Source organism: Canis lupus, chromosome 19 (genome assembly GCF_048164855.1).
Source record: "Canis lupus baileyi chromosome 19, mCanLup2.hap1, whole genome shotgun sequence".
Classification (NCBI taxonomy): Eukaryota; Metazoa; Chordata; class Mammalia; order Carnivora; family Canidae; genus Canis; species Canis lupus.
The window spans coordinates 6611182-6638813 of record NC_132856.1 but is presented as its reverse complement, the minus strand read 5'-3'; the positions used below and the strand labels follow the sequence as shown (position 1 = coordinate 6638813).

Sequence of the window (27632 nt, the reverse complement as noted above, 5' to 3'; positions counted from 1 at the left end):
GGGCCAAACACCAGCACGTGGGAATAGCCCCACTTTAAGAATGTGGCACTAGGGCAGCCCAGATGGCTCAGCGGTTTAGTACCACCTTCGGCCCAGGGTGTGATCCTAGGGACCTGGGATGGAGTCCCATGTCGGGCTCCCTGCATGGAGCCTGCTTCTCCCTCTGCCTGTGTCTCTGCCTCTCTCTCTCTGTCTCTCCTGAATAAATAAATAAAATCTTAAAAAAAAAAAAAAAAAAAAAGAAATGGAATACTAAAGTGGCCCTTTAGGAAAAGAGAGATTCTTCTCATACCAATATGGGGGAAATGTGCTCTACTCTTGATACTTACTCTAGCTAACTGACAGTTTCCTGGGGAACTTTCTATGTTCTCATCCGCCCTCAAATGTTGTGAGGCCATGGTTAAATGCAGTTAGCTCCTTTTCCAGAGTGGGGAGAGTTATATAGGCAGAATCCTAACATTTACCACACAAAACTATAAAGGACCTACTTTCAAGTCATAATGAACAAATAAGAACAAAATTAAAGAGAATAAATAATTTAGCTATAAAGTTCCTAATTCTGAGGAATAGTTCTGAATTTCCAAACACTCAAGATGTGTGTTTCCTGCTGGTGTGAAATTAAAATGACTTACATGAGCTTCAGTGTTTATGATAAATTAGTATGCAATACAGACATAATGAGAAAATAATCTTTAACTTCTTTATAATTTTACTTATTAGAACTCTTCTACGCTTAGTTTATAATAGGTAGTCCATAAAAATCACTTTTAAGAGTGGGTAAATGTTACAGAAATTATCTAGTTGTGATATCATACTGTTCACTTGCACTGAGCTTGGAATCAACTATGTATGAAGCCATTCACTCAAATTACCTGTCCTCCCTGGAATTCTCTCAAACTCATGTTATGTTAACTAATGTTTTTTCTGCCACTCATCGTTTTTGTTTTTTTTTCACTCTTTTTTTTTTGTTTGGCCTTTTGGTTTAGCTTGTTAAGGTAACTTTGAATCTTTAATCTGTGTGTCATCAACATACTATCCCTTCCTCTCAGTGTGTTGATCATGATTTCAATACACCTATCTTCCCTTTGTTCAATGGGCCAGAGGCAGGGTCAGAGTCCTGGGGAAGACTAAACTTATATAAGTGAATATCAATTAGTTAACAACAATACTAGCAATAAACGTTACTGTATACAGATAATTAGTACATACTAAACATCAGTATGTGCCAATCACTATTCTAAGCACTTTATAAGCAATATTCCATTGATTTCTCACAATAACCTAATGAGGTTTAAATACATTTTCTAAATGGAAAAAAGGGAGGCACTGAAAAGGTAATTTTCAAGGTCAAAATACTAAAAAGTAGGGTACTGACTTCAAATGGAGGCTCATCCACTTAACTACTAGGACATGTAGCCTCTCAATTAGGAAGCATGTAAGTAATTAAATGGTACATTGATCCTAATAGTTTCAAACAACAGTTTAGACTTTTGCATTAAAAGTTAGTTCAATCAATGTAAGCTTTTTTCTTTTTTAAAGAATCAAGGAGGTTGTACTGTACTTGATGCCCAAGAAGCACAACTCCATAGTGAGATTCCGAGGCAGGTTTGTTCTGGAAAGGATTCAGAAGGCAGGACTGCCTTTGGGCAGGAGGCTGGAACCATGTGGGATTGGTGCAGATACCTGAATTCGCTGAGGTGAAGCTACCGCAGAGTCGGTGGAGATTATCTGGATGCGCGGGGAGGGGCTGGTCATCCCTGGAGATTCCGGCCGAGAGGTCTGTGTCCGTGGTACCTGTGGGCGAGAAGTGGGCTGGATCATAGGGGGCTCAGGAAAATGCCAAGTGGTGGCTGAGGACCATGCCTCTTGCTTTCACCGTGGCTTTGAATAATAAACTTGAGTAGTTCTGGTGTTTGGATCCAGAATGACAAAGAACTAATGAGATATTGCCACAGGATGGCTATAAGAAAATATAATCCTAAAAGAACAATTTCTAATGTTGAAAATGCAAAAACAAACAACTCCCCCCGAATAAAACAAAAAAAATTCCCCAAAAAACACAGATTTTTCAGATCTGCTTTATACAACTTTAATAAAATAGCTACTACAGTCAACTTTTTAGAAATGATCTTTGAATGCTTTCACTGTCTCCAAAACCAGCTGTGAAACACTCCTCTAAGATGATAGTTTCCAGAAGAAAGGCTCTTAAACACCACCAAGGATGGCAAAAACAATCAGCGCTACACTGAAAAACTACTTGTGAAAGAATCCTGGTAACCTCCCGCCCCCCCAGTCCCACTGGGATGGGACTGGGAGAAGCCCATCTATTATACAAAGGTCTAGAACTTAGGTATACCTACCAAAGGCAAAGTTCAAGGTTCTGAGTGGTCATCTAGGCATCTGAAGTGGGCAGATACTATTTTTCCTTGAATAAAAGTATATCATGGGGCGCCTGGGTGGCCAACCGATTAAGCAAATGACTCTTGATTTTGGCTCGGGTCATGATGGTAAGATAGAGCCCCTGGTCGGATTCCACGTTGGGGATGGAACCTGCTTAAGATTCTCAAGATTCTCCCTCTTCTTCTGCCCCTCCCCTGCTTGCACATGCTCACTCACTCTTAAAAAAAAAAAAAGAAATCATAAGAAAACTACAGACCAATATTTTTATGAATATAGATGTAACAATCCTACATTAGCAAACTGAATCCAGAGGCATATAAAAAATTATACACCATGAGGGTGTCTGGGAGGCTCCGTTGATTAAGTGTCCATCCACTTTCAGCTCGGGTCATGATCTTGGGGTCCCTGGATTGAGCCCCTGTTGGCCTCCCTGCTCAGTGGGGAGTCTGCTTCTCTCTCTGCCCCTCCCCCTGCTCATGTGCGTGCTAAGTAAAATCCTAAAAAAAAATTCTACATCATGACTATATGGGATTGACCTCAGAAATACAAGGTTGGCCCACCACATGTATATACACTATATTAATAGAGGATAAAAGCCTCAACATCTCAACTGCCACAGAAAAACCATTGGACAAAAATCCAATACTACTTCATAATAAAACCATTCAACTAACTAGAAACAGAAAATAAGTTCTCAATCTATAAAGAGTATCTATAAAAATACTCACAGTTAACACAATACTTAATGGTAAAAGACTGGTAGCTTTCTTTAAAAAAAAAAAAGATTATTTGAGAGATAACATGCACAAGAGTTGGGGGGGGAGGGGGAGTGGGAGGCTGGCAGAGGGGCAGAGGGAGAGAATCGACTAGGTTCCACACCCAGCACAGAACCCTCATGGAGCTCAATCTTATGACCTCAAGATCATGACCTGAACCGAAACCAAGAGTTAGTTACTTAACCAATTGAGCCACCCAAGCACCCTATTACTGAAAGCTTTCTTCCTAAAATCAGGAACCAGACAAAGATGCCTGCTTTTGCCATATGTACTCTACATTGTATTAGAGCTTCTAGCCAGGGCAATTAGGGAAGAAAACGAAAGAAAAGCATCCAGATTTGGAAAGGAAGAGAAATACCTCTATTCATAGATGATATGATCATGACATGACATAATCATACAGAAAATCCTAAAAACTCCAAAAAAAACTATTAGAGCTAATACACGAGTCCCAAAGTTGGAAGACAAGATCAACACATAAAAATCAATTGTATTTCTATTCATCAGCAAAGAACAACCAGAAAATGAAATTAAGGAAATAATCTCACTTACCATAGCATCAAAATAGGAATAAATACCTCAAAAGGGTAAGACTTATACACTGGAAACTATGTAACATCATTGAAAGAAAGAACTAAATAAATGTAAAGATGTCTGTGTTCATGGATCAGAAGATTAATACTGGTAAGTTCGCAAAACTACCCAAGTTGATCTATAGATTTAGCTTAATTGCTATCAAAATTCCACCTGCCTTTATTGCATAAATTGACAAGCTGACGCTAAAATTCATATGAAAATCCAAGGGATCCAGAATAGCCAAAACATTTAACTGTTTTGAGTTGGAGGACTCACACTTCCTGATATCAAAACTTACTACAAAGCTACAGTAACCAAAACAGCATGGCACTGTCATAAAAACAGATTATTTAGACCAATAAAATAGAAAAAGAGCCCAGAAAAAAATTGACATATACGGTCAAATGATTTTCCACAAAAGTGCCACGACAATTCAATGGGGAGAAGAGAGTCTTCAACAAGTGGTGATGAAGCAACTGAATACAATACATATAAGAACGAAACTGGACCCCTAATACTATACAGGAAAAAATCAATTTGAGAGAACTCTGGAAAGATGGCAGAGTAGGAAGAACCAGGAATCTGTCTCCCCTACTAAACCTTTACTGTACTGGTGGACTCTGTCTGATATAACTATTTTGGGACTTGGGAGTCTACTGGATATTGAAGACTTGCAACTTCAGGAGAAGGTTTGAACAATAAACTGTAGTTAATTTCTGTCAATTTCAGCTTTTAGCAGGGTAGCAGCAGCCCATCCTCCATTTCTGCTCTGAAGTTAGCAACTGTGCATATGTTCCTGAAATAGCTTGACACAACTGTGGCAGCCTACATGGGCAAAAAGGACCCTTGTCCTCCAAATATTGGGATGTGCGCTCCAGTCGCTGATTGCTACTTCTGATCACAGAGGGACAAATAAAGAGGGGGCAGCCACTGTTGCAGTTCATCCCCCTATTGTTGCAAGCCCGTCCAACTCTAGCTTAAGTGATTTCCAAGGCTGGATTATTTCTTCCCAAACCAGTTTTCTTTCCTCTTTTGGAATTTCAACCATTAAAGACAAGGACATTCAAAAGCAAATGCATATACAGGGAAAATTAGAAAGTGGTTGTAACATACCCAGGCAAATGTACAGGTCTGAGAAAAGACCTTAGGAAACCTTAAGCTTATACATCAGGATGATCCTTGGTACCCACACAGCCTACAATATTAAAAACAAACAAACAAACAAACAAACAAACACACATCCTATATGAAAATCCTGCAATCCTAGGAAGAGGGGAGATTGATTTCCAGAGTTACCACATCATTGGATTCAAATGGGCAAAAACTGTACCCAGTTCTTACAACAACAAAATCACAAGGTATACAAAGAAACAGGAAGGTTAAAAAAAAAAAGAAAAGAAAAGAAAGAAAGAAACAAAAAGAAACAGGAAGGTATGAGCCATTCAAAAGAAAATAAATCAACACAAACGATTCCTTAAAAAGGTCTGATGTCAGGTCTACTGGACAAAGACTTTACAACAACTTTCTAAAAGTTACTCAAAGAACTAAAGGAAGATGTGGCTGAAGTCAGAACCAATGAAAAGATGAAAAAACCTAAATGGAAACTAAAAAAATTCTGTAAAAAGTACAATAACCACAGCACCTGGGTGGCTCAGTGGTTGAGCATCTGCCTTTGGCTCCGGTCATGATCCTGGGGTCCCAGGATCCAGTCTTGCATCATGTTCTCTGCAGGGAGCCTGCTTCTCCCTCTACCTGTGTCTCTGCATGTGTCTCATGAATAAATAAATAAAATCTTAAAAAAAAAAGCACAATAACCAAAATGAAAAATTCATGAGTGGGATTCAAAATCTGATTTGAGGAAGCAGAAGAATAAAAAACCTTGAAGATAGAACAATGGAAATTAGAATTTGAAAAACAAAACAACAACAAAAACATTGAAGAAATGTGAACAGAGTGTTAAGGGGCCTATGGCACATCAACAAATAGACCAACATATGCACCGTGGGCGTCCATAAGGAGCAGAGAGAGAGAGAGAGAGAGAGGCGGGGAGAATACCTGAAGAAATAATGGCCAAAACCGCCCCAAATCTGAAGAAAGACATGAATATAAATACCTGAGAAGCTCAATGCACTCTAAGTAAGAGGAACTCAAAGACAAACTTTCAAAAGACAAAGAATCTTGAAAGCAGCAATAGAGAAACTAATTCTCACATACATGGGAACCTCAATTATATTACTTGCAGATTTCTCATCAGAAACTCCAAAAGACAGTCGGTTGATATATTCAAAGTGCTCAAAAAGGGGAGGGGGACCTGTCAACCAAGAATCTTACACCTGACCAAACTGTACTTCACAAGTGAGGAAGAAATTAAGACATTTCCAAATAAACAAAAACATAATCACTAGACCGACCCTACAAGAAATACTGAAGGGAGGAGTTCTGCACAGTGAAATGAAAGGTCACTAGACAGTAATCTGAAGCTAACCAGAGAAATAAAGATTTCACTAAAGGTAGATACCTGGGTAATTACAAAAGTTAGTATTGTAACAATGGTTGGTAATGTACTTCTTGTTTCCTACATGACTTAAGAGACAAACATTTAAAGAAAAAACCTATTAATGTAAAAGCTAGTACTATTGTTAAGTTTGGTTGGAAACTCCAAATCTAAAAAAGAAAGAAAGAAACTCCAAATCTTGCTTTCCACATAATTTAGAAAACCGAAGCATTTAAAAGAATTATTAGCTTAGATCTTCAGGCACACAATGTATAAAGATGTAATTTTGTGACATCAACAACTAAAAGGGATAAGAACAGAGCTTAAAGAAGGGAAATTTAAAAAAAAAAAAAAAAGGAAGGGAAATTTTTGTATGTCACTGAAGTTTAGCTGATATAAATTCAAACTAAAATAACTTTAGGATGTTAAATATAATCACCATAGTAACCACAAAGAAAATAGCTATAAAACATATACAAACAGAAATGAGAAACAATTTTAAACATTTCAAAAAAATGATTTAAAGGATTTCAAAAAAATCAACACAAAAGAAAACAGGAATATAAGAAATAAGGGACAGAAAAACCCTATAAGGGATATTTAAAAAAAAAAAAAAAACGCAAAATGATAGAAGTTCCTCCTTTAACAGCAATTTTTTAAATGCAAATACATTAAACTTTACATTCAAAAAAGAGATTGGCAGAATGTATAGAAACTCATGTTTCTTCCTCTTTTTATTTTTCCAAGATTTTATTTAAGCGAGTGCAAGCACCCATGGTGGAGGTGGGGGGGCATGGACAGAGGGAGTGGGAGAAGCAGACTCCCCTCTGAGCAGGGAGTCTGACACTGGGCTTGATCCTAGAAACATGACCTGAGCCAAAGGCACTTAACCAAATGAGCTACCCAGGCACCCCATACAAGAGACTCATTTTAGAAAGAAAGACCAAATAGATTGAAAATGAAAGGAAGGAAAAAGATATTCTACACAAATAGTAACCAAGAGAGTACAGGTGGCTGTACTACTATCAAACAATTTAGAACAAATTTTAAAAGGTTACAAGAGGCAAAGGACACAACATATTCAACATATTAACAAAAGATTCAATACAACAAGAACATATAACAATTACATTTACACATCTAATAACAGACTTCAAAAATATGTAAGCAAAGACTGACAGTTTTAGGGAGAAACACTTCTGCAATAATAGTTGGAGACTTCAACATCCGAATCTCAATAATGGACAGAATAGGTAAGGATACAGAGGACTTACAGAACACAGTAAACCAACCATATCTAACACACTACATAGAACAGTCTACCCAGAAACAAAAATATTCAGAAAAATCTCTCAGGTGCACATGGGACAGTCTCTAGGACAGACCGCGTGAGGCCATAAATTAGGCTTCAATAGATTTTAAAGGACAGGGCAGCCCCAGTGGCGCAGCGGTTTAGCGCCGCCTGTGGCCCAGGGTGTGATCCTGGAGACTCTGGATCGAGTCCCAGGTCAGGCTCTCTGCATGGAGCCTGCTTCTCCCTCTGCCTGTGTCTCTGCCTCTCTCTCTGTGTGTGTGTCTCTATGAATAAATAAATAAAATCTTAAAAAAAAAAAAAGATTTTAAAGGACAGGTAACATAAAGTATCTTCTCTGACCATAGGGGAATGAAGTTAGAAATCCTAGAGAGGGAACCAGCAAAGTTCCAAATATGTGGAAATTAAACAACACACTCTGTAACTAATGAATCAAAGAGAAAATTATAAGGGAAATCTGAAAAAGCTTACAGATGGATGAAAACAAAAAACTTATAGGACAATGTGAAAGCAGTCTTATGGGGTACATTTATGAGCTATAAATGCTTTGGTTAAAAAAATAAGAAAGATCTCAAATGAACAACCTAACTTTACAACTTAATGAATTAGAAAAAGAATAAAGTGAACCCAAAATTAGGAGAGGAAATAATAAAAATTATACAGAGATAAAAGAAATATAGAAAAACAACAGAGAAAAATCAATTAAATCAAAAGCTGGTTCTTTGAAAAGATCAACAAAATTGACAAACCTGTAGCTAGATGGCCTGGGGGCAGGGGGGCGGGCGGCAGAGAAAAGACTGCAATTACTAAAATTAGGGGAAAAAATCCAATTACTAAAATCAGAAGTGAAAGTGAGGATATTACTATACAGAACTATAAGGATTATAAGAGAATACTATGAACAACTGTATGGTATCAAACTGAATAATCTAGACAAGTCAAAGACCTAGAAACACAAAACCTATTGTGACTAAATCATAAAGAAACAGAAAATACTAATAGTTCTATAACAATGAAGGAGATTGAATCAACTATCAAAAATATCTCCACAAAGAAAATCCCTGGACCTGATGGCTTCACTGGTGATTTCTACTAAACCTTTTTTAAAAAATAATTTTTAAAAAAGCTTTATTTATTCATAAGAAACAGAGAGAGGCAGAGACTCCCTGCAGGGAGCTTGATGCAGGACTCCAGGACTTGATCCCAGGATCCCGGGATCATGTCCTGAGCCAAAGGCAGATGCTCAACCACTGAGCCACCCAAGCATCCCTCTACTAAATCTTTAAAGAAAAAAATAATATTAAGCCTTCTCAAACTTTACCAAAGACTGAACAGGAGCACTTCCTAACTTATTCTATGAAGCTGATACAAAGTCAGACAAAGGCACTACAGGAAAACTACAGATCAGTATCGCTTATGAACTAATGTAAAAATCCTCAACAAAACACTGGCAAACAGAATTCAGCTACATACTAAAAGAATTATACACCATGACATCAAGTGGAATTCATTCCTATAATGCAAGGATGGTTCAAAATACAAAAATCAATGTGATACACCACATTAATAGAATTAAGGGGGAAAAAAAATCACACAATCACCTCAATAGCTGGAGAAAGAGCATTTGACAAAATTCAACACCCTTTCATGATTAAAAAAAAAAAAAAACACCTCAACAAACTAGGAATAGAAGAAAAGTAACTCCACATAGTTGAAATCACGTATGAAAAACTCAGAGTGAATATCATATTCAGTGGTAAAAGACTGAAAGTTTTCCTCTAAGATCAGGAACAAGGCAAGGATGCCTGCTTTCACAACTTCCACTCCATCTAGTACTGGAAGTTCTAGTCAGACCAATTATGCAAGAAAAAGCATCCAAATTGGAAAGAAGTAAAATTATCTGTTTGCAAATAATGTAATGAAGGACCCCCTCCTTCCTAAAAAGGTCTGCTAGAATAAATAAATTCAGCAAAGTAGTAGGATACTAAGTCAACACAGAAAAATCAGTAGCATTTCTATATACTATGAACAATTTGAAAAGGAAATTATTAACAAATTTCATCATGATAGCATCAAAAAGAATCAATTACTTAGCAATTAGGTTAACCAAAGAGGTAAAAAAAAAAAAAGACTTCTACAATAAAAACTATAAAACACTGGGAAAAAGAAATTAAAGACATAAGTAAATGGAAACATAATCTATGTTCATAGACTGAAAGACTTAATATTGCTAAGATGTCAGTACTACTCAAAGTGACCTACAGATTTAATGTAACCCCTGTCAAAATCCCAATGATATTTTTTGCAGAAACAGAAAAATCCATCCTTAAATTGATATTGAATCTCAAGGGACCCTAAAATAGCCAAAACTACCTTGAAAAAAAATAAAGCTGAAGGACTTACTCTTCCTGATTTTGCTATAAAGCTAAAGTAATCAAAACAGTGTGGTATTTGTATAGACAGACATACAGGTCAAAGGAATAAAACTGAGATCCTAGAAACAAACCTGGCATATAAAAAGACTTTTGATAGGGGTGTCAAGACCATTCAGTGGGGGAAAGGACAGTCTTTCCAACAAATCGTCCTGGAAAAACTGGATACTCATATACAAAAGAATGAAGTTGCACTTTTATCTAACACCATGTACAAAAAATAACTCAAAATGGATTTAAAAAAATCTAATTTAAGACCTAAAATGACAATATCCAGAATATATAGAGAACTCCTAAAACTCAACATAAAAAAACCCAACCCAATTAGAATGAAAGACTTGAATAGACACTTCTCCAGAGTTTACACAAACAGCCAATAAGCACATGAAAAGCCACTCAACATCACTACTCATCATTAGGAAATAAAAATCAAAAGTACATTCAAAATGCCATCTCATACATACGAGGATGGCTACTATTCAGAAAACTAGAAAATAACAAATGTTGAGGAGGATGTGAAGAAACTGCAACTCTCATACACTGCTGGCAGAAATATAGAATGATACAGCCTCTTTGGAAAATAGTCTCACCAATCCTCAAAAGTTAAACAGAGCTGCCATATGAATCAAGTTTCACTCCTAGGTATATACTCAGGAGAAAGGCAAACATATGTCCACACAGAAACTTGTATAGTGAGGCAAGTGGGTGGCTCAGTGGTTGAGCATCTAACTGCATTTGGTTCAGTGTGTGATCCCAGGGTCCTGGGATGAGTTCTGCATCCAGCTCCCCTGCTTCTGCCTCTGCCTGTGTCTCTGCCCCTCTATCTCTCTGTGTCTCTCATGAATAAATAAATAAATAATCCTAAAAAAAAGTGGTATACCTTATGCTATGGAATATTATTTAGTAATAAAAAGGAATGAAGTACTGATACATGCTACAACATGGATGAAATCAGTTACTAAAAACCATGTATTTCATGATTCCATTCATATAAAAATGTCCATAATAGGTAAATCCATAGGTATAGAAAGTAGATTAGTGGTTCCCAGAACTGAGGGGATGGGTGATTGGGGAAAAACTGCTAATAGGTATGGAGCTTCTTTGGGGGATGATGGTGCTGACTGTACAACCCTGTAAATGTATCAAAACCCAACTAAACTATATATATATATATATATATATTTTTTTTTTTTTTTTTAAGTAGCCTCTATGTCCAAATTGGGGCTTAAACTCATGACCCTGAGATCAAGAGTCCCATGCTCTACAAACTGATCCAGCCAGGTGCGCCAAAACTATGTAATTCTAAAGGGTGAATTTCATGGTAAGTGAAACAGATCTCAAGTTTATAAAGCATTATCATGACTGATTAATTGCTGGGTGTAGTTATGAAAAATTTTTTTCCTTCATAGCATTAATTTTACAAAAAAAAAATCACATTATAAAGACAATAGAATACAATATTCTCACAGTGATGTTCAGTTTACAAAATGCTTCGTATAAATTAGTTCTCTGCTAAGATATAGCAGGATAGGCAAATCTGCAAAAATACATCTCCCAGTATCTACATACACATATTTGCTAGCTCTGTTTATTTGTAATTATGAAGAAAAGACTGGGCAGTTGCTTTATCAGAGCACATTCATTAAATCCTTCTTTAGTCAATGAACATTTAGAATTGTGGTTGAATTTATTATTACCCTGCAAGTTAATTCTACCAATTTCAGATATATGAAATTCTTAACTGATAGAATAATATGCTTTCTGATTTACTCACTTTACCTGTAAGACATTTTATTTTTTTAAAACATTTTTTAAAGATTTTATTTATTTATTCATGAGAGAGAGAGAGAGAGAGGCAGAGACACAGGCAGAGGGAGAAGCAGGCTCCATGCAGGGAGCCCGATGTGGGACTCGATCCCAGGCCTCTAGGATCTCGCCCTGGGCGGAAGGCAGGCGCTAAACCCCTGAGCCACCCAGGGATCACCCCTGTAAGACATTTAAAAGCATTCAATATTATATGAGTATATCAGGCTATGGAATCCGACAGACCTGGGCTCTGAAATAAAGTGAACAAGTGACTTAAACCCTCTAAATTTCAGTTTCCTCAAATTTAACATGGACATATTATGACTACTTTAGGAGACTGATGTGAGGGTTAATGAATAATATGTTAAATATTAATTCAACACATAGAAGTTATCAATACTATCATAAACTTCCTGAAAATTTTTCTAAAGCCTGAGTTATAAACAGTGTATAAATATTGCTACTGTAATATTATATTACTGTGATAAACTATAATACTGAGGCTCTCCTTGGACTGAAAATTCTTTTTATTTTCTTATTATAAAAAAAAATATCAGGGGCACCTGGGTGGCTCAATTGGTTAAGGATCTGACTCATCATTTTGGCTCAGGTCTTGATCTCGGGGTCATGGGATTGGCATGTGTCCCCCATCGGGCTCCATGCTTGGTGGGGAATTTGCTTGAGATTCTCTGCCTCTGCTCATGCTCATTCTCTCTCAAATAAGTAAATCCTAAAAAAACAAAAAAACCCTACCTCACATCATATATGAAAATTAGAAAACATAAACGTAGAGCTTCTTAACCTTGGATTCGGCAATAATTTCTTACTGTTACACTTAAAGCACAATAAACAAAATAAAAATATACAAAATAGACTTTGCCAAAATTAAAAACTTCTGTGCTTCAAAGGATACTATATAGAAAATAAAAAGTAACCCATAGAGTGGGAGGAAATATTTGCAAATCACATATCTGATAAGGGATTTGTATCAAGAATGTATAAAGAACCCTTATACTCAATGACAGAATACCAAAAAACAATTTAGAAATGGGCCAAAGGAGTTGAACAAACACTTCTTCAAAGAAAATATTCAAATGGCCATTAAGTCCATGAAAATTGCTCAACATCATTAGTCATTAGGGAAATGCAAATCAAAATCATATTAAGATACCACTTACCACCCATTAGAATGGTTATAATACAGAATGGTATAGACACTTTGGAAATAAGTATCAGTTCTGCAAATGGTTAAACATTAAGAGTTGCCATCCTATTTAACAATTCCACTTCTAGCTACCTTCACCAGAGAAATAAAAACATCTGTCTACACAAAAACTTATATATAGCAACATTATTTTTTTTTTTATTTTTATTTATGATAGTCACACAGAGAGAGAGAGAGAGAGGCAGAGACACAGGCAGAAGGAGAAGCAGGCTCCATGCACCGGGAGCCCGACGTGGGACTCGATCCCGGGTCTCCAGGATCGCGCCCTGGGCCAAGGGCAGGCGCCAAACCGCTGCGCCACCCAGGGATCCCTAGCAACATTATTTTTAATAGTCAAAAAAGGGTAACAACCCAACATCCATTAACTGATAAATAAAATATGGTATATACATACAATGGAACATTATCTAGCCATAAAAAGGAATGAAGTTTTAACTCCTGCTACATTGGTGATCTTGAAAACATGATGAGTGTAGAGACCAGGCATAAAAGGCCACAGATTGTATGATTTCATTTATATGAAATGTCCAGAATAGACAAATTAAAAACAAAAACAAAAACCCAAACAACCCACAAAGTAAATAGTGGTTGCCTATGGCTGGGGAATAAGGAAATTGGGGGTAGATGGTTGACACCTAAGGGATTTATAAGTTTCTTTGTGATAATAAAAAATGTTCTGCAGCTACATAGTGGTGATGGCTGCACAACCTTATGAATACACTAAAAGCCATAGAATTATACACTTTAGGTAAACTGCATGATATGTGAATTATATCTTAATAGAGCTCTTAAACTTTTTTTTAATGAATGAAATCAACAAATAAAACAATTTAAGAAGTCGGGATAGTGGTTACCTTTAGGGAGTAGGGTAAGGGCAGTAACTGCAAGGAGGAAGGAAATTCTTTTCTGCCCCCCCTTTTTAAAAATAATTTCTATGGGGATCCCTGGGTGGCGCAGCGGTTTAGCCCCTGCCTTTGGCCCAGGGCGTGATCCTGGAGACCTGGGATCGAATCCCACGTCGGGCTCCCGGTGCATGGAGCCTGCTTCTCCCTCTGCCTTTGTCTCTGCCTCTCTCTCTCTCTCTGTGACTATCATTAAAAAAAAAAAAAAAATCTCTATGCCCAATGGGGGGCTTGAACTCATGACCCCAAGATCAAGAGTCACATATGCTCTACCAATTGAGCCAGCCAGACACCCCTCTATTCCTCTCTTAACCTGAGTAGTGTTTACATGGAAATGTCCTCTGTGTGACAATTTATTGTGTCACACACTTTTGAATTGTGAACTTTTGTACACTACAATAAAGTTTATTTAAAAGAGTAACAGTAGTCAAAAGTATTTAATAGGGTCTCCAAGAAGCTTTCTACGTCACTAAGTCAAAGAGACTGTTATTCCATGCTTCACTTGAACCTATTATGCATTAACCCTGTGCACCCTACAGCTTGTTGCATGCGGGTTGTGCAGAGCAATCAAAAGTGGTTCTGCCTTCAAGCATCTGTTGGGGAAGACAAATGGCAAGAGTGGAAGAAGCACAGATTGGGTGCTAAGACTGCTTTTTGCCAACTTCTGTGTGAGTTAAGTTAAACTCCCTAGACTCTGGTTCCCTCACCTGTTAAAGGATATGCTTGCAAATTTTATGATTCCTTTTGTAGGAGAGGCCCAAGGGCCTCTACAAATTTGCCTGTGATGGGTATGGGTCACATTGGCAATGGGCTCCCAGTAGTTCATTAACAAATTTGGATTAGATGAATAACCCAAAATATCCCTTGAATTTAGCAAAGGAATGTTTAACTCCAGAAGTGACAAGTTAGTGGGGAAATATTTAGGATCCTCCACCCCTGTGACCTTTAGAGAGAAGAAGTATTCTAGTGGCACCAGGGGTAGTCTGACACAATCTGGCTTGAAGGCGAAGCGATTCCATGATGAGACTGCTCAGAAATTCTTGTAGCTGCATGAATTTAGAGCACACATCCAGGTGGGGAATCTACTTTTTTTTTTCCAAAAGCATGAATTTGTAAGCACACATCTAGGTGGGGAATCTACTTTTTTCCCAAAAGCATATTGCTGAATATCATTTAGCACAGTGATAAAAAGCCAATTTAGTAACAGGACATAAAAATATTAGATGCATTTTTTGACTAGAGGAAGCATCTCCTTTTCATCTTTTCCTGCCTACCTCTTCAGTACCTGATGTCAGTCTTGGCCTTAGCCTTTTATTTTTTACTCCTTCAATCTGCTCAAGTTGCAAAGGATAGGCTCATTAGTTCATACTGAGATATAAATGCCTGGCGACACCCAGGTGTGTGTTATACCCTGGCCAGAACACTTGAATTTTAACAAGAAAATGGCTAGTCCAAAGGACTCAAACCATGAGCAAGCAGGATATGAAAGTACATCTGGACACAGATCTTCCAGGGCATGGTCTCTGATGCACACTTAAAGGGTAAAATCAGCTGTTCTATTTTGTATCTTTTCTAAAGAGTTTAATAAATGCCCTGCTTCTCTGGCCAGCCTTTCCTAATTCCTCAAGTTGGTATACAGGTCCTGTTCTGGGCACCCAGAGCTCCTGCATCTTAACACTCTCCACAAGGAACCTACTCCAACTGCTTGTTTAAGTCTACCTCAGAGGGCAGTGCGAAACATTGCCTACTTCCCCTTTTACTCCCAAGGCCAGGTTCATTTTAGGGCCATAACGATTGCTTACTGAATGAACACTTATTAACTTCAGGAATGAGTAAGAAGTATGTTTTATAGTCCTTGATCCTGGAACTCTGCTTAGATCTTTTCTTCTTTTACTCCACTCTCGTGCCTGTCTGCTAATTAGATATCCTGCAGGTACTGCATAGCACCTGCTTTGGCAGTTTCACTGATACACCTGGGTTTATGAGGTGGCTAGAAAAGTTCATACATCTTCACCCTCGAGTGAGAACCTTCTCTATTCCATCATAAGATGACATTGCTTTGGCAGTTTTTAAAGAAAAAAATTCTTAAGAAAAACTGTGGTTTACATGCTAAAAGACGGACATTTAGATTGAAAAGTATTCACAGCACTAAGCTAAAGAGAAAATATTTAGTTTCTATAATTTATTCTGAGTTCTGGCTGCAACATTCCCATGGGTTATTAAGGGCAACCAAGTTCACACCCTGTGGCAAAAAAACAGATCATGCAGACCTAATATGCTACAAATCTCAACCCGGAACTTGGGAACTTCCGATTTCTAAACATTCCCAGTGAAATAATTAACAATGTAAATACCTAAGTAGGGTAAAGGGTTTCAGGCATGGGATACCTTCAGACTGAACTGAATGTACCACATCCTCCTTTTATTCTTATTGCAAGGGACCATTAAATAGTTAAGTGCAGTAAAGGGTCAACCCGCAGAGTTAAGCCCTGTTTGTGCTGCAACTTGCATCACAGAGAGAGGAGTCCACAGAAGCCTGCAGGTCTTCAAAGTCATCAATCCCTTCCCTCATACAAAGGATCAGGTCCTTTATATTATAATGCTAGTTTGTCATGTTCCTAAAAAATAAATTCTCTTGATGACTTGTAAGTCAGGCTCATCTTTATACTGGAGTTAATGAAGGATTCAAACCTGAACATTACAAGTCAGCCTCATTTATATCAGATCAGCCAGTTTTAAAATTTTCCAGTTGATATTGTTTAAAAATATAAAATTAGGGATCCCTGGGTGGCGCAGCGGTTTGGCGCCTGCCTTTGGCCCAGGGCGTGATCCTGGAGACCCGGGATCGAATCCCACGTCCGGCTCCCAGTGCATGGAGCCTGGTTCTCCCTCTACCTGTGCCTCTGTGTGTGTGTGTGATGACTATCATAAATAAATAAAATTAAAAAAAATATATATATATATATAAAATTACCGCCCTATATTTCTTGGCACAAAAACAAAGATCCAAACAGTCAACAATCACTACCCACATTATATATATATAAAAAAATGAGGTGTTTAAGAGCAACTCTCTGTTCATAAGGCTAAACTGTTTAAAACAACAAACAAACAAGCAGCTTTTGCCCCACCTGAATTAACCCAGCATACTCAAATACAAGTTCCTCTGAAGACCTTGCTGGGTGCTAAGCATAGCAACACACACTAAATTGAATTCCTTCAAAAATACTAATAGGTGTCTAAAGCCACTGCTATTTTATCAACTGCTCTAAAAACAAGTACCTATGAAATACACTGCATTACAAGGGAGCTTCCCCCAGAAACAGAATGAGAACAAAATTGCAGTCTTGTTTTTTTTTGTTTGTTTTTTTGTTTTGTTTTGTTTTTTCAGGACACTTATACTTACCATGCCAATGGCTCCCTGCAGCTTTATTTACATTTTTCCTCAGCAACCTCCCAGGCCAGAGAGCCCAACCAAAAGGGCCAAGGGTTGGTTGAGGAAACTCAGGCATCTGCTTTCAAACTGCCAGTACAGATTCCATTCACCAAAACCAGACAGAGCTGTTTAAAGATGCCCTCTCTATGACCCTGCTTGTTGAAGGTCAAGTACACTATCACTCTCTGTAACCAAGGAAGCAAAATTAACATGTTCTTGCCAGCTGCTGAAGCAGTTTGTCTAATGATATGATTAACCTGCTTCTTAAGAAGGTGTACTTTGCTTTACAAAGTTCTCCTTTCACCTAGATTGTTGCCTTTGCTAAATGTGCCATCCTCCTCCCTCCTCCTCACCAGCTTCCCCTTAAAGACCACCTTTCCTGAACTGAGAGCTCCTGAGCATGTTGCCATGGAACCCAACTAACTCAAAACATTTTTAAAACTATAAGGAGTACAGAAAAGATTTGGAGAACTCAGAAGTACTGTATTCTGTATATAGCATTTCGAACTTCACAGATCATCAAACCAACATTTTTTTTTTTTTAAGATTTTATTTATTTATGAGAATGCACAGAGAGGAGAGAGAGAGAGGCAGAGACGCAGGCAGAGGGAGAAGCAGGCTCCATGCACCAGGAGCCCGATGTGGGATTCGATCCCAGGTCTCCAGGATCGCGCCCTGGGCCAAAGGCAGGCGCCAAACCGCTGCGCCACCCAGGGATCCCCAAACCAACATTTTTAAAGATACAGTGTCTTTGCAAGTTATTAGTCTATTCAAAGGGAAGGCAACATAACAATCTATATTATATACAAAACAACCACAAGAGTAACAGCACTGGGCTCATTTAACAAATATTTTACTACATCCACCCAACATGTGCCAGGCATGTGAATTCAGGTCAGAGTTGCCTCTGCAGCCTCCCATTCTGGCAGGAAGGTGAGAACACCAGTAGCTCATGCAAATAAGGACACTGTAACTGGCTACACAAAGGCTTCAAGTCTCAGTCTCAGCCCTCCCCTAAGGCCATAGACAAAAGGGAGCTCCTAGAAGGTCACAGTTAGAGGTGGGGCTGTAACTAATACTCAGGACACCTGTCTCTAAGCCAAATGCCCTGTTTGACACGGGGCTCACTACCTGTTTTAATACCTGGACAAAGAACTAATTTGAAGTGAAAGCTGGCCAATCACCAAAAAACAAAACAAAGAAAGCCTGGAGAGGGGGATGGAGGAAAGAGGCTTTATAGATATTTACTTTTATAAAACATGAGAGGGAGGAATTGAGAGAATAATGAAATTTTAAAAAATAAGTTCAGGGATCCCTGGGTGGCGCAGCGGTTTGGCGCCTGCCTTTGGCCCAGGGTGTGATCCTGGAGACCTGGGATCGAATCCCACATCAGGCTCCCGGTGCATGGAGCCTGCTTCTCCCTCTGCCTGTGTCTCTGCCTCTCTCTCTCTATCTGTGACTATCATAAATAAATTAAAAAAATTAAAAAAAAATAAGTTCAGTGTTATAAATGATGAATTTCTACTCCACAAGTTCATATGTGTACTAACTTAAAACAGTCTAGGTTAAAGGAATATGCCACCTATTTTTCAGATCCTAGGACCCCAACCAAAAGGGTAAAATTTTTTTTTTAATTTTTATTTATTTATGATAGTCACAGAGAGAGAGAGAGACAGAGAGGCAGAGACATAGGCAGAGGGAGAAGCAGGCTCCATGCACCGAGAGCCCGATGTGGGATTCGATCCCGGGTCTCCAGGATCGCGCCCTGGGCCAAAGGCAGGCGCTAAACCGCTGCGCCACCCAGGGATCCCTAGGGTAAAATTAATCCAGAGGAAAAAAAAGAGAGATTCTCCTTTTGAAAAAGGGAGACTAAAAGTCCCTCCACCGGAACAACTATTTAAAGCTCTAAGAAACGTAACATTCAGTAAAGCCAATAAATGAGGTGTAAAAGGAAAGATTAATATAAGGAAGCAAAAAGCTCTAAGGGTCAACTGTCGAGGTCAACAGGTCTGCTCTTATAAAAATTTGTTCATGCCCTCTGATCTGATGATCCTACTTTTGGGAATCTACCTTAGCCGAAATACAGAAATCCAAATTATCAAAAAAAGAAAAAAAAGAAAAAAGAAAAAAGAAAAAAGAAAAAAGAAATCCAAATTATCTTATATACAGAAATGGCTTTATCAGTGTGTGCTCCTAAATTATTCTCCTAGAGAATAAAGGAATTCCCTCTCCCAAAGATCGGGATGAAGTAGAGCCTACCTTCAATTGTAGCAGCAGAAAATGCCAGATATTTGCAGGCTTAGCTTCCCTTGGAGGGCAGAGGGTCAATCAGATGTTTAAATTGAGACTCGGGGATTCCTGGGTGGCTCAGCGGTTTAGCGCCTGCCTTTGGCCCAGGGCGCGATCCTGGAGTCCCGGGATCGAGTCCCGCATCGGGCTCCCAGCATGGAGCCTGCTTCTCCCTCCTCCTGTGTCTCTGCCTCTCTCTCTCTATCATGAATAAGTAAATAAATCTTTAAAAAAATAAAAAAAATAATAAACTGAGACTCTGCACTAGAAGTGGAGCCCCGTGTCTATAGGTAGTGTCGTGGTGTGTATAGCCACAGCTTCACCAAACTGGCTCTTTAGGGAGATGTGTGTGTAGTTCCTAGCTGCAGTTACTTTTCTAGCCCTCCTGGTAACTCCGTCAAATTAATCCAATCCATCCATGTATCCTTCTTCACACATATTCTACTCAATATTTTTTAAGAAGCTCATTTTTGTTTAAATCAGCAATAGCTGGGTTTTGTTGTTATTTGCTTTGTGCACCTTGACTGGTAAAGAATGGATATATTATATTTAACCACATAAAGGTCAGAAGCAACTGAAATACCCCAAGCTAGATGTGTTACACTATGCTCCCTTGATACAATATTATGGAGCTATGAAAAATACTGGTCATGAAGGCTATGTAGCAACCTGTGGAAAGTATTTATATTTACTCCATGAAATAACATTCTGTGAAATCACTCTACTAAGTTATTGCACTAGATGACATGCATGTGAAAAAAACACACCAAAAAATGCATTTATTCATTCAACAAAGAATTTTTTTTTTTAAAGATTTAAGGGAGACAGCGTGTGCATGGGAAGGAGCAGAGAGGGAGGGAGAGAGAGAGAATCCCAAGCAGATTCCCCGCTGAGCAAGGAACCTGACAGCTGAGCAAGGAACCTGACACGGGGCTCGATCTCATGACCCCAAGACCACGACCTGAGCTAAAACTGAGTCAGATGCTCAGCCGACTGAGCCATCCAGGCTCCCCGCAAAAAATCTTAGTATTGACTGTTCACTGTGTTCCCGGCACTGGAAAGTATTTTATTTCATTTTATTGTTTAAAGATTTTTTTATTTATTCATGAGAGGCAGAGACATAGGCAGAGGGAGAAGCAGGCTACCTGTGGGGAGCTCAATGTGGGACTCAATTCCAGGGCCCCAGGGATCACGACCTGAGCCAAAGGCAGACACTCAACCACTGAGCCACCCAGGCATCCCTGGAAAGTGTTTTAAACACTGGGAAGACAACAGCAAATGAAACCAAGTTCCTGCTTCTCTGCAATTTATATTCTATTGTTGACAGATAAAGAAGTATATATGTTTCTTAGATAATGAGAAGCACTTTGGAGAAATGTAAGATGGATAGAGAGTGACAGGGGTCCTTTTCAAATTTTCCAGAATGTTTTTACCACTTCTATAATCAATTAAAAAAATATTTCCAAAACACTGACCTTTTAAAACCAGCAAATATTGTTAGAATTTGGTATTATGAATGATCTTATTTTCCACCCCAAGTCTGAAATAATGAATGTTCTTCATACTTTTCTTCATTTTAAAAAGAACTTTTCTACCTATTCAAGAAAATCCTTTTTTTTTTTTGTAAAATGAGATATAAAATTCTACTGTGAGAAGGAATTCTCCTTGCTTACTAAAGAATTACTACTGAAGATATTTTAAAACTAGGTTATATTTCTGCAACCACAACCCTAAACTGAATCATCCTGGTAGGCAGCTAGTTACAGGGAAACTCATTACACCACCTCCTGCCTGGGTGGCTTTGGACAAGTCCCTTAATTGTTCTAAGCCTTTGTTTACTCATTTGTAAAATAGAGGTTGATGCTTCTTACTTCACAGGATAATGGGAGGATTAAAATGAGGCAATAAAGCACAATGCATTATATAAATTCAGAGGATGCTATTATAATTTCCCTGAGGAAATCAAATGCGCAGAGCTAAACCTATCACCCTGAGTAAGATGTTATCTCCTCCTACAGCAGAGGTTCATTTGTTTACAGACAAAATGGTTTCATTTCTAATCCCCCATTTCCTGTGACCAATAACAGGAGATAATCTCCAAAGTCTTTATAAAGTATGAGACACACTTCAAGGTACACACTTCAAACACAGTGAGATTTTAAGAAAGGAGATGTTTTCTAAGATAGAGTGTTACTATGCTGTCCCAAAACATGATACCACAGAAAATTACTTTGGCACAATACTTCTACATAAGGTACATCATACTTATAAGGACATCATACTTCTTCATTTTCTCCTTTTTGACAATTCCACTTGTCAACACCTTTTCTCTTACCATACTACAAGTAAGTCTAATCTTTAATCTTACTCATTATAACACTAATTTTATTCTAAGTCCACTGTCTGTATTTCATTTACAAAATAGCTTCATCTTCTTACTACTCTTAAGTCATAGCTTATTTAAGTATGTGGAATTATCTGAACTCTCCATTACATCTTCTGTGATAGCTGTGAGTGAGCATCCACATGAAATACATATTACTTTATAATAAATTGCTTCTCTTATTTCTTTTGAAAAGTTATTGTACTACACTGATTTTTTTTTTAAGATTTTATTTATTTATTCATGAGAAACACACAGAGAGAGAGGCAGAGACACAGGCAGAGGGAGAAGCAGGCTCCATGCAGGGAGCCCGACGCGGAACTCCATTCGGGGTCCCCAGGATCATGCCCTGGGCTGAAGGCGGCGCTAAAACGGTGAGCGACCCGGGTTGCCCTACACTGATTTTTTTTTTTGAAGTTATTTCTGTATGAATGGGTATATTTACCATGAATATCACTTTGGCATAATAAAAGTGTCAATAAGTAATACTGCAATAAAAAGGGAGTACTGGGTCTGAAGGAACTGTAAACCCCCAAAAGGAAGGGTCACGAAATATGTGCTCAATGAATGCTTGCTGGATTAACAACTGAGTTTATCAGTGGCCCAACTACTTCTTGTATATAAGGCTACATGATTGCTGTCAAAAACAACAACAACAACAACAACAACAACAACAACAACAAAAACACCTTGGAAAAGAACATTCTGCCCAGAAAGCTTTTGATTCAGTGATTCTACTTCTAGGCTAGAGAAATATACCCACATGTGATCTCAAGGAGGCATCATACACAAAGATGTTTGTTGCAGCACTATTTATGTTTGAGAAAATTTGAAAACAACCCAAAAAATGTGCTTTTACAGGAGAGTGGCTAAACAGAGCTCTTAATTTATGTAATACTTAATGACAGTATAAGAATTATATGCTTTTGAGCAACACAACTCTTGTGCACTGCTGGTAGGAATAATATGGTAGAATTACTTTGGAAATCAATCACTATATTTGAGACAAAGTGAAAAAAGCAACTTGCAGAACATCTTATCTAGTGTGATTCCATTTATGTTAAATGTAAAGACCTATATACAGCTGACCATGAAAAACATGGGTTTGAACTGTGTGAGTACACTTACATACAGATATTTTTTCAATAAATGCAATGGGGTACTATAAACATATTTTTTCTCCTTTATGATTTTCTTTTTTGAAGATTTATTTATTATAGAGAGAGTGAGCAGGGGGAGGGTCAGAGGGAGAGAAATTGAAGCAGGCTCCCCACTGAGCACTGAACCTGACATGGGGTGATCCCTGAGATCATGATCTAAGCCACTCAGGCGCCCTTTCCTTATGATTTTTTTTTTAAGATTTTATTTATTTATTCATGATAGACATAGAGAGAGGCAGAGACACAGGCAGAGGGAGAAGCAGGCTCCATGCCAGGAGCCTGATGCGGGACTCGATCCCGGGACTCCAGGATCGTGCCCTGGGCCAAAGGCAGGCGCTAAACCGCTGAGCCACCCAGGGATCCCCTCCTTATGATTTTCTTAACATTTTCTTTTCCCTAAATTACTTTCCTTAAGAACATGATATACAATACATACAACATACAAAATATGTATTAATTAACTGTTACATGTTACCAATAAGGCTTTCAGTCAACGCTAGGCTATAAGTAGTTGTTTTTTGGGAGTCAAAAATTATACATGGACTTTCAGCTATGTAGAGGTCAGTGTAGCTCCCATAGTCTCCATGTTGTTTAAGGGTCAAATATATTTCTGTAGGTATATATACATGAACATAAATACTTAGGAAAAAAGCCTGGAAAGTAACACAACAAGCTTAAACAAATTTCAAGAACTGTTATCATACAACCAGATTTTTTTTTTACAACCAGATTTTCTAATTATATTGAGATAATGAAGTTTAAAAAAATAAGCAAAAGCAAAAAAAAAAAAGCAGCCCCCTGTCAGGCTCTCTGTTCAGTGAGGAATCTGCTTCTCCCTCCCCTCTGCCTCTCCCCCCCTTGTGCTTGCTTGCTCTCTCAAGTGAATAAATAAAATCTTCGAAAAAATTATGAAAAAGTAATTATAAAAGTAAAACCTAGAGCTATGAAACTGCTAAAGAAAACACAAGAGAAAATCTTTGTCATCTTGAGTTAGGTAAAGATTTTGAAATGACATCAAAAAAGCATGATTCATAAAATAAAAAATTGATACATAAGACTTCATCCAAATAAAAAATTTGTGTTCTTCAAAAGACACCGTTAAGAGAATGAAATGGTAAACCACAGACCATGAGGAAATATTTGGAAACCATGTTTCTGCTAAAGGACATATACTCAGAATACATATAGAACTTGCAAAATTTAATAATAAGAAAATGAACAACAAAAAAAAACTGGCAAAGATTTCAACAGATGACAAATGATATATGAATGGCAAATACACATATGAAAGATATTCAACATTAGTCATTAGAGAAATGCAAAGCAAAACCACAATGAGGAACCAGAAGACATCTACCAGAATACCTAACATTAAAAAGACTGACCATACCAAGTGTTGGCAAAGTTGCAGAGCACCTAGAACTCTTGTATACAGCTGGTAGGAATATAACCAGTACAACTACTTTGGAAATCAATTGGGCAGTTTCTTAAAAATTACCATATATGACCAAGCAAGTACACTCCTAGCTATCTACCCAAGAAAAATGAAAGCCTATGTTCTCATGAGCATTTGCACAGAAATGTTCATAACATTTTTACTTGTAGTCGTCAAAAAAGGTACACAGCTCAAACGTCTATCCATTTAGGATAAAACTGTTTATCAGGGCATCTGGGTGGCTCAGTCAGTTAAGTGTCTGACTTTTGATTTTGGCTGAGATCATGATCTTGAGGTCATGAGACTGAGCCCTGCATCAGGCTTCACACTCAGTGGGGAGTCTGCCTGAGATTCCCTCCCTCTTCCTCTGCCCATCCCCCACTTATGCATGCATGGGTGTACACACACCCCTGAAATAAATTAATAAATTTTTTAAAGTTTTAAAATTTATTCATTCATGAGAGATACGGGGGGAGAGAGAAGAGAGAGAGAGAGAGAGAGAGAGACATAGGTAGAGGGAAAAGCAGGGTCCTCGCAGGGAGCCCCATGTGGGACTCGATCCCTGCACCTGGGATCATGCCCCGAGCCAAAGGCAGATGCTCAACTGCTGAGTCACCCAGGCATCCAAATAAATCTTTTTTAAAAAGATGTTTATCCATTCAGGATAAAAAACAACTTGCAGCATATCCATATAATGGATATACCATAAAAAATGAATGAACTACTGATACACATAAAACTTGGATAAGTCTGGAAATGATGCTGAATTAAAGAAGCCAGACAATAGAGTACACACTGTATGATTTCCTTCATAGAAAATTCTAAAAGGTGCATATCAATCTAAAACAATAGGAAGATAATCACTGCTGTCTGGAAGTGGATAGGGCTAGAGCTCTACTCAGAAGATAGTAGAGTTAAATTAATTTAAAAAAAAAGAAATAAAGGAACTAAAAGAAACAAAAGAACTTGGATAAAACAGCAACTATGTAAGAAGCAAAGAAAACTAAAAAGAGCAAAAAAAAACTGCAATTAACACCCTCAGATAAACAGGACAAGCTATTGCATTCCTTGAGACAATAAAAAGCCTGCCATACTGTTCCATCTGGTTCTCCCCACCCCTGAGGCAGGTTACAGCAGCTCGGCGGCCCAGCCTGGCAAAGGCTCAGTCTGCTTGCCCCTGCCCGCCAGGAAGCCCAAAAGGTCAGCTCCACTAGAGGGGCTCCACTAGAGGGGCGGAGCTACAGGACCCCCGGGGATCAGGGAGGTTATCAGCTAAACCCACAGTGGAAACGAAGCCAAAAGGCCAGGAAAGCATAAACTTTCAGACAAAAAAGGTGCAGAAAGGGGGAAAAAAGAGGAGCAAAGGGAGAAGTATCTAACCAGGAAACAAAAGACGGTTTTCCCATAGAAAACAGAGAAACTAAAAGTGAAAACAGTCCAGCCTCTGATGAAGCAGGAGAGGCCAACTCCGATTAATACCATATAACTCATCTTATCAGGGGTCCGTCTCCCTTCTTGTACAACCCAGAGGAATATTTTTATCAACTATTTTGCAGACACAAGTGTCTTCAGTAGCTCTAGTAATGCTTTTAAGAAAGGAATCCCACCTCATCTTATTTTTAAAGTGTAAATGACTTTTTTTTAAAAGGTAAAATCGCTTGCTTTCTTGCCCATTCATTCATTCATTCATTCATTCATTCAACCAGAAAAGTGAGATGTTGAATGTGCAAGGCTTTTAAGTGTCAGCTTAACCTTCCACAGATGGGAGGTAGTTTTTATATATCTTATTACACAAAACACACTGAATGGCAATGTGGAGTTACACCTGTATATTTACTATTCCTTGAACATTTTACCCTTACTTCTGTTCCCATGTTGTTTTTATTAGAATTGTTTTCTAAAGAAAACTCTTTGATCTTGGCTCTCCCTGTCAGAACCACTTGTACTCTGAAACATCTTTGGGTAGTGCTAGTCCAGTTTCCCTGGTAACTTTGTTAATATGCTGTGAAAGATTGAAAATGTATGTATATGACATTAAATTGCGAATTAGTGGGATTTATGATGTAACATCTTATCAACATTTGAAGATACTGGTACTTGATATCCTTTTAAAGAAAATTTACTTTCAAATTTTAAGCTGGAACAACTGCTTAGAAAAGAATCTGGCTTTTTAGATATTCAGTACATATCTTAAGAACTGTGTACTAATTGAAATATCTGAATACTGATCTTTAAAACAAACTGAAAAAAAGTTGAAGGAACAGTACAACAGCAGCAGCAGGAGGAGCTGGGGTGTTTACTTTTTTTTTTTTTTTGCTACGATAGATTTACTATGTGCCATGTTTTACATGTATTAACTCATTTAATTCTCACAGTAATCTTCTATAAAGTAAATATAAACATTAACCCCATTTGACAAGTGAAAAACTGGCACAGCAAAATTAAATGACATGCTCAGGCAATTGATAAAGGCTGAAGACAGATGTAAATCAGGAACTATTCCTAAAGTAGGCATGGTTGGAAATAGAAAAGATAAGTAATTGGAAAGGTTAGTTCAAGAGATCCAAAATCTAATTAATTAGTTCTAGAAAGAGACTAGAAAAATTCTGAGGGAAGAAATTATCTGAGAACTAGCATACAACAACTTCCTAGGGACACCTGGGTGGCTCAGTTGGTTAATTCGGCTCAAGTTATGATCTCAGGATGCTGGGATGGAGCCCCAAGTTGGGCCCCCTGCTCAGTGGGGAGTCTGCTTCTTTCTCTCCTTCTGCCCTCCACTCATGCTTATTATTCTCTAATAAATCTTAAAAAACAAACAACAAAAAACTAAAACAACAATTTCCTAGATTGAAAGGACTTTCTGAGTACCAGTACTATATATGAAAGGGTAAGTACAAAAAAAAAAAAAGGGTAAGTATACTAAATAAAAGATAATGTGAAATTTCAGAACAACAGGGATGAAGAAAAAAATCTTAACAGGGGTAGAGGGGAGTATAAAAGCAAGGG

The 27632-nt window shown here is 38.0% G+C and overlaps 1 protein-coding gene across 8 annotated transcripts in view; it reads right to left on the bottom strand.

The window, feature by feature from the left end:
- NR2C2 (nuclear receptor subfamily 2 group C member 2) overlaps nt 1–27632 on the bottom strand; it is a 97924-nt gene that overhangs the window by 43991 nt on the left and 26301 nt on the right. For all 8 annotated transcript variants that reach the window (XM_072785027.1, XM_072785032.1, XM_072785030.1 and 5 more), the window contains one exon: nt 1684–1794. In XM_072785027.1, the coding sequence (XP_072641128.1) occupies nt 1684–1794 (111 nt within the window). The remainder of the gene's footprint in view (nt 1–1683; nt 1795–27632) is intronic.